The sequence below is a fragment of the Trifolium pratense genome, linkage group LG3, assembly GCF_020283565.1.
Source record: "Trifolium pratense cultivar HEN17-A07 linkage group LG3, ARS_RC_1.1, whole genome shotgun sequence".
Taxonomy (NCBI): domain Eukaryota; kingdom Viridiplantae; phylum Streptophyta; class Magnoliopsida; order Fabales; family Fabaceae; genus Trifolium; species Trifolium pratense.
In genome coordinates this window covers 14,284,879-14,297,478 of record NC_060061.1, presented here as the reverse complement: position 1 = coordinate 14,297,478, position 12,600 = coordinate 14,284,879, and the positions used below count along the sequence as shown (strand labels likewise).

The 12,600-nt window shown below is 33.0% G+C and overlaps 1 protein-coding gene and 1 pseudogene across 1 annotated transcript; one reads left to right on the top strand and one right to left on the bottom strand.

Annotated features, from left to right (window-relative positions):
- Positions 1-49: 49 nt before the first annotated feature.
- LOC123914616 lies at positions 50-1,578 on the bottom strand (annotated as a pseudogene).
- A 3,448-nt stretch (positions 1,579-5,026) lies between these two features.
- On the top strand, positions 5,027-11,777 carry LOC123913016 (dynamin-like protein ARC5). Its single transcript, XM_045963626.1, has 14 exons — positions 5,027-6,666; positions 7,646-8,158; positions 8,247-8,380; positions 8,473-8,565; positions 8,703-8,766; positions 9,093-9,141; positions 9,223-9,305; positions 9,538-9,695; positions 9,775-9,898; positions 10,149-10,249; positions 10,483-10,540; positions 10,714-11,046; positions 11,215-11,379; positions 11,481-11,777. Exons 1-14 carry the CDS (start codon positions 6,352-6,354, stop codon positions 11,544-11,546), a joined length of 2,256 nt encoding a protein of 751 aa, XP_045819582.1. The 5' UTR covers positions 5,027-6,351; the 3' UTR covers positions 11,547-11,777.
- Positions 11,778-12,600: the final 823 nt, after the last annotated feature.

Genomic DNA, 12,600 nt, shown 5'->3' with positions numbered 1-12,600 from the left:
AGACTCTTAAATTCTGCATAAAAACAATAATGAATTAATAAGTTTCGACTTACTTTGATAGATCAAGCGATGTATACACAATATCAACCTCTACGATTTCGCCCATGACCAAAGTTCCTCCACCAGCGATGTCTCCTCTCAGACAATGGGAGAATTCTCTAGGAGTAACCCCTTGCGCGGAAAGCTGAGAGATAACCGAAATATCTTGGTGGCCAAATCCGATTATTCCATCGAGTGCTTTCTCAGATTCGGAAAGGTATCCACTCCTATAGTTACTACACCTGCTCAATTCACAAAATAACGGTTTCCAATATTAGATTAAAACAATAAACATGAAAAAAAAAATAAGCGATACTATCAACCATATTAGGCTCAAGAAAACTCACCCGAAAACAATAGGAGCTGAAGAAATTTTTGTCACAGCTCCTTCGGAAATAGTGTGCAAATGTAGTCGATCTGACATGTAATAACCAGACGTGGCAAGCAATGGTCCACCATCAATTCCATACTTAAGATTGTAATAACACTGATTGTTCTGACAGGTTCCAGTATTGCACCTTTGGTCAGAACAAGGGATTGAGGACGAGGTTGATGAATGTTTAGGCTAAAAAAATTTGAGCTCAATCTGTGACAAAATCCATAAACCATATTGATTATTGTTCTGTACATTTGGGAAATCAATTTTTATTAACCTATATTTCTATTTGAGATATTTTATATGTAATTACTTTTCTGACCATTTCAATCTATATGTTTGGCTATCTGGTGAAAGACTATATGTCAAACTATAATGACTATATGCAAGATATATAGAGTATGAGCATTTTGGTTAATCATTTATATATGTTATAGATGCATCTTTCAATAAGAGACTTTTCTTGGTTAATCCATGTTGGGAACATAGAATCTCAATACAATGTAATGATCAAGATTTAAACCAGTCCATTAATACCTTGATCGAATTACTATTTGTGATTTAATATTTCAACGTATAATATTACAATGCAATTTACCTCCAGTCCACTTGTCTGTGGACAACCATTGCATGAGCTGCAACTGACCCAGGTAACATCGCTTCCGGTGTCAATCTGGACGTGAAATTCAACTGGAGGAGTACCCAACGATATGTTTGTATAATATAATCTGGAAACATCACACACACACACACACAAAGAGAATATATATAAGATATTATCCAAAATTCAATTTTTTTTGCCATTTGAATATATAACTAGAAATTGATTAACAAAAGGTAACAATAATTAAAGACAAGATTAAAATTTCTAAAAATTACCCGCCGAGTGGAAGCTGGGAGTTACCATAAACATCAAAGTAAACAACATCTTTTGAAGACTTGAGAATTCTACCATGTCGGGTTGTGTCTCTAGCTCGTAGTTGGTCCAAGTCAATTCTGTTATTCGACGGAAAAGCTCTTTCCAACGTAAGAGCAAGCGGTGATGCCGCCGCGGTAGTTAAGATGGCGGCGGTGATGATGAAGATAACTGATGATGAAGATAACTGAAGTAAAATAGAAAAGTTGACTAACACATTTGCACATTGGTGAAACAAAAATAGCATAATCTAATTAGATACTCCCTCCGTCCCAAATTATAAGGGAAAAAAACCCTTTTTTTTTGTCCTAAATTATAAGAGAAAAAATCATTTTCAAAAATGTTTTTTCCTTATTTTCATAAAATTAAATGCAAATTGCATTTAATTTCTTCTCTCTCTCATTTTCTCAATAAACAACAACCAATAAAAATTATTTTTACATCTTCCTATGCAACTTATTCTAAGGAAAACCCACAAAAAATACTTCAAATTGTCATGTTTTACTTTTTTTAATAAGTGTGATTTTTTTATTTTCCCTTATAATTTGGGACGGAGGGAGTATATTGCCAACGGCTAAGTTATGGGTAAAGTTGTGCCAAAAATCACAAACATCATAGATGGTTTAATTGCGGGTAATATTATTGATGGTTTAGTCGTGGGTAAATTGAGACAAATAATTAAGTGGTGGTTGAGGTGAAAAATTTATATGTATGTCTTACTAAGAACAAATGGAAAGTATGATTCAAAAAAAGAACAAATGGAAAGTAAATCGAGTGACAAATTTATTACAAATAACAAAAGAAACCAAATAACCACACACATCTTACATTGATGTCGTAAAATAAAACATGAAGAAAACAAGATATAAAAAACCACAAGATGTGCGGCAAACTAGCAGGATCTAGCTAGCTAGCCTAGTACACTTATTAGCACACACATACTCATGACATTACATTGAGTTGAAAAATTTAAATAACACGAGTTTCCACATGTATGCATGCATGCATGAGGATTATTTATTTCAAGGTATATATGGAAGGATATGGATGAATTGTGTTTTTGTTTCAATTTGTGAATGGCGTCTCTGTTTATATAGATGTGGCTATAACAACCATGCATGTGTGAATGCTCACTTTGTTAATATATATATCATTATTATTATTATTATTATTTTATTGCTTAATCATCGGAAAAGGATAACTCAGACGCCCTCTAAAGAATATGATTGAGTAAGAGGGACTTGTAGTATCATATATTAGAATAATGCGTCCACCTGTTAATCTGTGGACGTTATTTTCTTAAAAATATTAAGATTATTACTGGACTTTTAAATTAATCAGCATATCTCAAATTCAACTAATTCAATTGGTTTTTTTTTCTTCTTTTTCTTGAATAAGATGTTCAATTGGTCTCTTTATTTTTTCTTCAAGTAGCCTAGTAGCTAGAAATTTCACCTTTAAAGTGAATAATTGGAGTATCCGAGATTCGATCACCGGCTCCTACACATATAATGTGATGTCCCTACTAATTGAGCTAAACTCGCGGATACCTCAATTGGTCTCTTTAAACAGCACATTAATAAGTCACCAAATATAAGAAGTGAGTCATTATTATATATACATTTGGCTGAACTTGCAGAGCAAATTGCAAAATTAAAACTAAATATATTTTATAAGAAAATTTTAAACTAATTAAGTTATTACTAAAATAAGAATTGACAATATATAATTATGTTGACTAAATGCATTAAGCATATTGAATTCCAATTGATGGTCATTCCTCTTACATAAATACATGTACTTATTTAAGGGGTGATCATATATGGTTTATAAATGTTTCTTTGAATTTTTTTTTTTTTGAAGAGGCCAAAATGGAATATATATATATATAAACGAAAAGAGAAACAAGCCAGTGATATCCTTAGCACAAGGTGTGCCAATAGAGACCACAATATTTTACAATAGTATTAAAGAAATACAATCAATGGAAACCCATACAAAGTAATGGAGTCGACCACCAACAATGAAAATTTAATACTAAAGTTACATTCGTCGACTTCAACCACCAATAAGAAAATAATTTGACCTTATCTAGCATTCTTTGAATTTAATTTAGTTGATAAGAGACATCACAATATATTTGAAGAGTTTGATGTTCGAACCCCAAACATTTCAGTTATTCACTTTAAAGATGAAATTTTTAACCACTAAATGACCTAACTAAAAAATATATATAGTTTATAAATTGAAATGAATTAAACCACGTTAATAACTTAGTTAAGTTTCTATAAACCATGATGTAAAAAAAATGTTTCTATAAACCATCTTAGTAAAACACTAATTAAATAAGTTAAAATTAAAATGCTCAATAGATATATTAAATATTGACCAACACTAATTAGAGTCGTCAACGTTACAATTTTAGTTCTATCTCAATTTTTTTCTTTTCTTTTTTGCCATAAAAATAGTGAATTTTAATGGCAAAAAAATGTGAATTTTGATCTCAAATTTGATATTTTATCTTTAGATTCAAAATGTTGGAGACAATAAATCACATTTATGGTCAAAAACCACAATTTTTAGAGTAAAAATATAGATTGTTGGTACCAAAATTGTAACATATGTAAATAGAGGGACCGAAAAATCAATTTGAAAATAGATTGACTATTTTTCGGCCGACCCACAATATTTTTTTTGTTTCCGCCATTGATATCAACTCATCTAATTGATGTATGACTCAGCTCACACTTATTATATATCAATACTAGGCTTTTCAGGTTATTATTGTTGAGGACAAAATCCTTATTTGATGTTTTAAAGATAACAAACATGTTATTGTAATTATCTTGTTATCTACTATGTGTTTTGTGAGATTTGTTTCAACGATAATGTTACTTTCCTTGAACGATAACGTTATGGATGAGTAATCAATGCACAAGCAAAACATAGAAGCAATGAGTAGAAACAAAAGAAGCAACTTAAAGTCTTGGCCTAAATGATATAAAAGCTTCACATGAAGATATTCCTTTTTCTCTCACCAAGACACCAAGAGTGGTAGCATTTTAAGGAAACACTTATGTAAGGAATATGCCAAACATGACATAAATTAATACATGGGTCATAAAGCCTTTTTGGACTAAAGTGAATAAAAGCCCATTTGGACAAACAAAGGAAGCTTCCATGAATGATTGAAGATTTGAATGATTTCAAATAAAAGCCACATCACACAATGATGCCTTGGACGAAAATTGGCCACCAAGGTGAAGTCACACAATAAGGCAAGATGTAGCAAGTCTCTTTCTCATCAAGGGAACATAGAGGAGACAAGAATCCAACAACATCTATCCCTTAGTGAACAAAGGACACGAGTCACCAAAAGTAAGTACAAATGAGCACATGGTATTTTTTCGCACTTGTATACAAGTTGTCCAACCCTAAATTAGGAAAGATTCATTCTTATGGACATATATGAGCCACGTACATGCAATGGAAACCAAGCAATAAAAGTGAAGTGCAAATTGGCCTAACGGTAATGTTACTGGAGCAACGATAACGCACTATTCACAGCAAATTGACAGCACAACATTGTGACATGTCAAGTTGGATTTGAAATTCAAATCCCTCTCTCATACGCTATTCCAAAGGTCTTATTTGCCTATAAATACAATGGAGCTACATGAAGGAAAGATTAAGAGTTTGCAAAAAGAATCAATCATATACTTAGTTGAAGCAAAAATCAACAAGTCATAAACTCTTCAAAAGCAAAGCAAATCTTCAAAGATATTATTCATAAATTTGTGAAAAACAAATAGATAAAGCTTGCTATTATCAATCTCTTACTTGAGTTGATTTAACCCATATTCCCCACAAATATTGTAACCCTCTCAAGTCTTTCTTTCATGTTAGATTGAGTGTTTGTGAGAAAGTCTTTTCGAGTGAAGAAAAGCATTTTGAGTGAAAGTCTTTTCGAGTGAAGAAAAACATTTGTGTAAAAGTCTTTTCAAGTGAAGAAAAGCATATTGTATTGATCCAGTTGTGATCAAGTTTTTGATGCGAAGCAGAAGGTTCTGATCTGAGCATTTTTAGTGGACAATCTCACAAGGACTGTGAGCACTGGACTAGCCCAAGTTGGGTGAACCAGGATAACTTCTGTGTGTTTTTCTCTTGGACTCTAAAATCCCTAAAACATACTAAACAAACTAACTGAGTAATACCAGAGTGCTCTGAGACTTAAACATTTACTTATTCAGCAACTAGCTCAGTATTTATATTGTTCATTTATATATTGTCTATTTTATTGTTGCTAACTATATTTCTTTTTATATTGTTAATTGTTAACTAATCAATTAAAAGAAATATTGTCTTGAGTTATTTTAAACTAACATAAAATAATTTTAAAAAGGATCATAATTCAAACCCCCATTTCTTATGACATTTATTGCTACTTCAATTATTCCTTAATTACTTTTCAATATAATAACTTTTTGTCAAGTAGTACATATATAAATGCGCAAAAGTGAAAATTTCAAGTTTATCAGCAATTTATTAGTATCAGGACTCTTTATTCAAACGCATCCCCATACTTCATTACTAATAGAAAATTTACAAAATTGGTACTCAATGAAAGAGAATTGAGTCTAGATATTCCAAAAATACAAAAATTGCTCAAATCAGAGTTACAAGTACGAATTTGTTACGTTTATTTTTTGGCTTTGTAAGAATTTAAATTTAAAAATATTTTTTAAAATTATATAATCAACATCTTAAAAATTCAAATTTTAAATTTTTCAATACATAATTTTAGTTGAATTTCCATTTTTTAGTTGCAAAATCCACTTAGTGGTTAGACTTAGACAAGCTAAACATAGTTATGTTTGTGGTAGCCAGCACAACACAACAGAACAGTGCATGATGACATGACATGAAATGAGACAATCAACAGAGAGCAACCAATTTCCATTCCTTATCTCAAATTCAAAATAAAGTATTAACAACAAACCATAACACAACAATACTAATAATGGAGGAACAAATTGAAGAAAACGAGTGGCGTCTCTACGAAGCTTACAATGAACTTCACGCGCTTGCTCAGGAATTACACACGCCATTCGACGCGCCGGCAGTGCTTGTTGTGGGCCATCAAACAGACGGAAAGAGCGCCTTAGTTGAAGCCCTAATGGGCTTTCAGTTCAACCACGTCGGTGGTGGCACTAAAACCCGCCGGCCTATTACCCTTCACATGAAATACGGCCCACATTGCGAGTCACCTTCTTGTTATCTTCTCTCTGATGAAGATCCTTCTCTTTCTCACCAAATGTCCCTTCCCCAAATCCAGGTCCTTATTTTTTTATTATTAATTATTTTCAATTCTTATTACAATATTAAGCTCTGTTTAGTAAAAATAGCTGATAAGCTGAATGTTATATAGCAAATGAACTTATAATGGATAGCAGATAAGTTAGTTAATAGCAGATAAGCTAACTAGACTGAATTAGGTCGGTTTGGATTAGCTTAATTATAGAGGACATCTTAGGCAAATAAATAAGTTTTTTATGTATTATTATAAGTTTATCGACATAGTTTATGAAAAAATAGCTTATAAAAATACAATTTTCTTTAGTGGGAACTTATAAATTAGCATACAATACAACCTTATTTATTTGCATAAGTTGTTTTGCATAAACTCGAAAATAAGTTAATCGAAATGGGTTGTGGTGTTTGGTAAAATTAGCGGCTAAATTAGTTAAGAAATATGAAATGACAATAATAAAGATGTGTTTAATTAATTAATTTTTTTTGAAAATTAAGACAGTGTAAGTAAAATTGAGAGGAAAAATGATAAATTATAAACTACTTAGAATAACTTATAAATAAAAGCTCTATAAGCTAGTGAAAAAAATATATGCTTGTGAAAAAAATTGTTACCAAACAAGACTGTTTATGGTAAAAAGTAGCATATAAGCTAGCTGGTAGAATTGGTGGTTGAGCTAGCTTATAAATATGAAATGACATAAAAAAAATATTTTTAATTAATATTTAATTTTTTTTTTCCAATTAAGATAGCAGAACTAAAATTGAGAGAAAAAAAAAGATCAACTATAAATAAGCTTTAAGTTATAAGCAATTTGAAGTAGCTTATCAAAAAACGCTATAAGCTAGTAAAGATACAAACTCGTGAAATTTTTTTGACATTAAATAGGTATATTTTGGTCACATGAACTTAAAAGCTGTTTTTTATATACTCAAAATTTTGTCCTGCCAAACAGAGTGCAACAGTTTGTTTGTTGTAACTAACTAATTAATTAACTGAACAGGGTTATATTGAAGCTGAGAATGCAAGATTGGAGCGTGACTCAAGTTGTCAATTTTCAGCTAAGGAAATAATAATAAAAGTGGAATACAAATACTGTCCTAATCTCACCATAATCGACACACCAGGGCTAATTGCACCTGCACCAGGTCGAAAAAATAGGGCGTTGCAAGCACAGGCGCGTGCGGTGGAGTCGCTAGTGCGTGCTAAAATGCAGCACAAGGAGTTCATTATACTCTGCCTTGAAGACTGTAGTGATTGGATCAATGCTACCACGAGGCGTGTTGTGATGCAGATTGATCCTGAATTGTCAAGGACTGTGGTTGTTTCTACTAAGCTAGATACTAGGATACCTCAATTTGCACGTCCTTCTGATGTCGAAGTTTTCCTCTCGCCGCCTGCAACTGCGCTTGATGGTTGCATTCTCGGTGATTCTCCGTTCTTCACTTCTGTTCCTTCTGGAAGAGTTGGTTCTGGAACTCATTGTTTATATTCCTCCAATGATGATTTCAAACAGGTTCATTACTTAATTAAACCTTTTCACTTCATATTCAAAAGCTCCGTGATTAGATACTTTACCTCAAATTTATCGTTTTTGTTTGCAGGCAGTAAGCTTCAGAGAGATAGAAGACGTTGCATCCTTGGAGGAGAAATTGGGAAGGCCGTTGTCAAAGCAAGAAAGAAGTAGGATAGGCGTGAGCAAACTTAGGCTCTTTCTGGAAGAAATACTACAAAAGAGGTATATCCGTATTAGAATTTGTTTTTCTTTGTTCTTGTTTCTAGACAATAATTATAAATTCTATAGCTAAATCTTAAGAATGAACCTGCTAGGTATATAAGTAACGTACCGTTGATCATTCCACTTCTTGAGAAGGAGTATCGGAGCGTGACAAGGAAATTGAGTGACGTAAATCAAGAATTGAGGTTTGTATTAAACTATTAAAGTTAAAAATATATTTGTCGTCCACAATCTTCATTGGAAAGGGCAGGGGGCAGTGATGATAATTTTACATATTGATTTTACTTTCTTTGTATAAATTTGTTCCATCACTTGTATACAGCACATTGGATGAAGCCAAGTTGAAGGAGAAAGGAAGAGCTTTTCATGATATGTTCTTGACCAAGGTTTTAATTTCACAAATTCAATTTTCTTCTCAATATCTGGTCTTTCTTTTTTGAGTGAATTTCTTTTGCTGATGAACATTAGAACTTTTTGAGTGAATTTCTTCTACCGATGAACATTAGAGAACTCCTGCCAAAGGAAAGTTTATTTAATCTGGATGTTTAACTTGTACAGCAAGTTTATTTATCTGTACAATATTTTATTTGAACTTGCACACGCGTGCTTTGATTTAATTTTTTTAAGCGGTTAGAACTCATAGTCCCTGAACCTTGAAGATATACTTAATTCTATGTTTCCCTTCCTGACTCACATACTTTCTATCATTCAGCTGTCATTGCTGCTTAAAGGGACAGTTGTCGCGCCTCCTGATAAGTTTGGTAAATTTTCTAAGCTCTTTTTTATAGACAAGCCTAATGAATAGTAGATAAAGGCTTGATGTTCTTTTTGTTTTGTTTCAGGTGAAACACTACCAGATGAGCGAATAAATGGAGGTGCATTTGTTGGTGCTGACGGTGTTCAGTTTCCTCACAAGCTAATACCTGTAAGTTATACAGTTGTTTTTGGCTTGCTTTTCTCCGTACTTATCTTCTACCCATTTTATCATCTTATCTTCCCTTTTAAAAAATTATTTATAATTTCCGATTTTCTTTTTCTTTTAGTTGATGATTTTGTTTGACTCATGTCTGTAATTACCATTTTCATAAAAGCTTTTGGAGTATTTTCAGAATCTCGGCAAGCAAACATTTGATAGTCTGGCTTATCCTTCTATGTAGAATGCAGGGATGCGTCTTTATGGTGGTGCACAATATCATCGGGCAATGGCTGAATTTCGTTTTGTAGTTGGAGGAATCAAGTGCCCTCCAATAAGTCGGGAAGAAATTGTAAATGCTTGTGGAGTTGAAGACATTCATGATGGGACAAACTACTCTAGGTAATTCCGTGTGTTCTACTTACTCATTCTTGGATACTCACTTTCGAATATTAAAATAATTTTTATTTGGACCAACCAGGACTGCTTGTGTAATTGCTGTTGCAAAGGCTCATGACACATTTGAACCTTTTCTTCATCAGTTGGGGTCTAGATTGTTGCATATACTTAAGAGATTGCTCCCAATTTCTTTTTATCTTCTTCAGGTACTCTCTATGTATTCTTTTGTGATATATAAAACTATTTTTGAGTTTTCAACTAATAGCTTAATATTTTGAGATAAATGGTTCTTGACATGCATTGTGGGCCTTTATGAAAAATTGTTGTAGAGTTTGACTCTTCGCAGTTGCCAATGTACGCTTAATAATCATAGTTGAATTTCTGTACAAGTTAGTATGGTTGTGTGTGTTGTCTTTTTTCCCAACTTACTGTATTTATGCATTTTGGTTTTGACAGAAAGATTGCGAGTATCTAAGTGGCCATCAGGTGTTCCTCAGGCGTGTTGCCTCTGCCTTCGACAACTTTGCAGAATCTACTGAAAAATCATGCCGTGAAAAGTTAACCATCGTTTGCCTTCAATTGCTTAGTTTCTTTCCACATGTCGAATGAAATCACAAGCCTTTTTTTTTTCTCTAAAAAATAACTGAATAAAATAACAAAACAAAAACATCATTAGCTTCATTTTAGTTTTGGGGGAATTATATTGAGCTCCCTCTCAAAAAATATCAGTACTCTTGATTGTCTGCTTAGTATTTTCTAATGGCCATTTTTTCACGCTCCTTTGCTGTAGATGTATGGAGGACTTGGTGAGCACCACACGATATGTCTCATGGTCTCTACACAATAAGGTAAGCTTTGAAATGCTGCAGTTCAAACGATTTCACTTCCTAATTTGAATTTAAGCTAGACTTGTACGTTCGTCTGGTTACACTATAAGAACCTATGAGTAAAGTATTATTTGCAAAGCTATGCTTTTCTTGCTTATTTTTTATATCTTATGTTTCCACTGTCAACTTTTTAGAGCCGGGCTGGATTACGCCAGTTCTTAGATTCATTTGGTGGAACAGAACATTCCAATGTTTGTAATGATCCTACTGCAACTGTTCTATCTCAAACAAACGTGCAAGAGAAAGAAGACACAAAGTCCCAGCAAGATGTAAAGCTCAGTCACGTCGCCTCTGGGATTGATTCTAGCACATCCACTCAGACAGCTGAAACAAAGCTTGCCGACCTTCTAGATAGTACACTTTGGAATCGGAGACTTGCACCTTCATCCGAAAGGATTGTTTACGGTTTGGTACAACAAATATTTCATGGCATACGAGAATATTTCTTGGTTTCCACAGAATTAAAGGTTTGTACCGTTTCTTGTTTGTTTATGTATGCATCTTTATGTGTTTGGTCTGCAAATTTACTCCTTTCCCGCCCGAAGCGGAAGCTTGTCTAAGTGAATGTAGAAATGAAGTGTTGATTGTTTGGATTGAAGTACATATATTGACATAATAATAATAATACATTGCAGTTCAACTGTTTCCTCTTGATGCCGATTGTGGACAAGTTGCCTGCACGTCTTCGGGAAGACCTAGAATCTGCTTTCGAAGATGACTTGGAAAATGTTTTTGACATAACCAATCTGCAGCTTTCATTGGGGCAACAAAAGAGAGATGTAGAAATTGAAATGAAAAGGGTATCATAATTCTTACGACATGCTTTCCATTTTGAACATTTCCCAGAGATGGTAGTTTTGTCTTGTTTTCCATGGTGACCAACTTTTTTGTGGTTTTGCAGATCAAGAGGCTCAAAGACAAATTCAGATTGATACACGAGCAGCTAATTCTACGTCAAGTGGTATGAATATGTGAGTCACTGCTGGATCGTCTGAGTGTAAACATGTAACTTAAGATTTATGAGATGTATGATTTTCCTTTCTTTCCTAATTTAGTGCTTTCCCTATGGTTTATCATAGAAAGATTATTAGATGTACATTATTGCTGAAGTTACCTTTAAATCTCCCTTTTTCCCTGTATGTAAGTAAGCTTTGAGTATATTCCTGTTCGAAATTATAACATGTTTCTGTTCTTGTTCTTGTTCTTGTTCATGTTCATGTTCCTGAGACATAATAGCACATTGCCAGATTAGTAGAGATCACTAGTTAGAATGACTGCTGAATCTTCACTTAATATTCTCCCTGTTTAAGAAGGCATTAATAGACTATCTAGCAATGGTTGACTTGAGGCTAGCAGTCTGTAAAACTTAGTTCAACTGACAATATCGAGATTGTTAGGTAGAACATCTTATGTGATTATACGCGATCTCTTCTTTGTGTGAGTTTTAAGGTGGTGTTTGTAACTCTATCTAAGAACCCAAAAAAATGACCCGGGTTATTTTCGCTTTTATTATAGATCTTCGGAACCAGTCTAAGTTGGAATCCCACCGCTTGAGCTAAGTTTTCAAAATATCTACGTGAACACTTGCATGATACTACCTCCGTCCCTAATTATAAGACTCTGTTCGACAAAAATATACTATTCATTTACTTTGTTTTGAACGTATTTTTTAATAATATATAAATGTAAATATTAGCATATAAAATCTTGTTCAATTTGTTTTGACGAGTATTTTCAAAATATTAAATTTTTATAATTTTTAGTAATAGACAATTAAAGATATTAGTGATCAAAATTGTGCATTGACGTACGTGCAGTGGTTAAACAGAGACTTATAATTAGGGACGAAGGTAGTATATCTATCGCGGGAAAATGGGCCCTCTCATATGATTTTCACGAGTAAAATGTGATATCTCATCATTTAAAAGGAGAGAGAAAGACATTAAAAATTTAGATGCGATAGATTTGAATCTCGAAAAATCATATTTTACTCTCATGTAGAAATTACACATGAGTTGATT

Coding starts and splice junctions, on each gene's coding strand:
- LOC123913016 (XM_045963626.1), top strand. CDS start 6,352: ATGGAGGAACAAATTGAAGAAAACGAGTGGCGTCTCTACGAAGCTTAC. Junction 8,159..8,246: donor CCAATGATGATTTCAAACAG/GTTCATTACTTA, acceptor TTTTGTTTGCAG/GCAGTAAGCTTCAGAGAGAT. Junction 9,696..9,774: donor GATGGGACAAACTACTCTAG/GTAATTCCGTGT, acceptor TGGACCAACCAG/GACTGCTTGTGTAATTGCTG.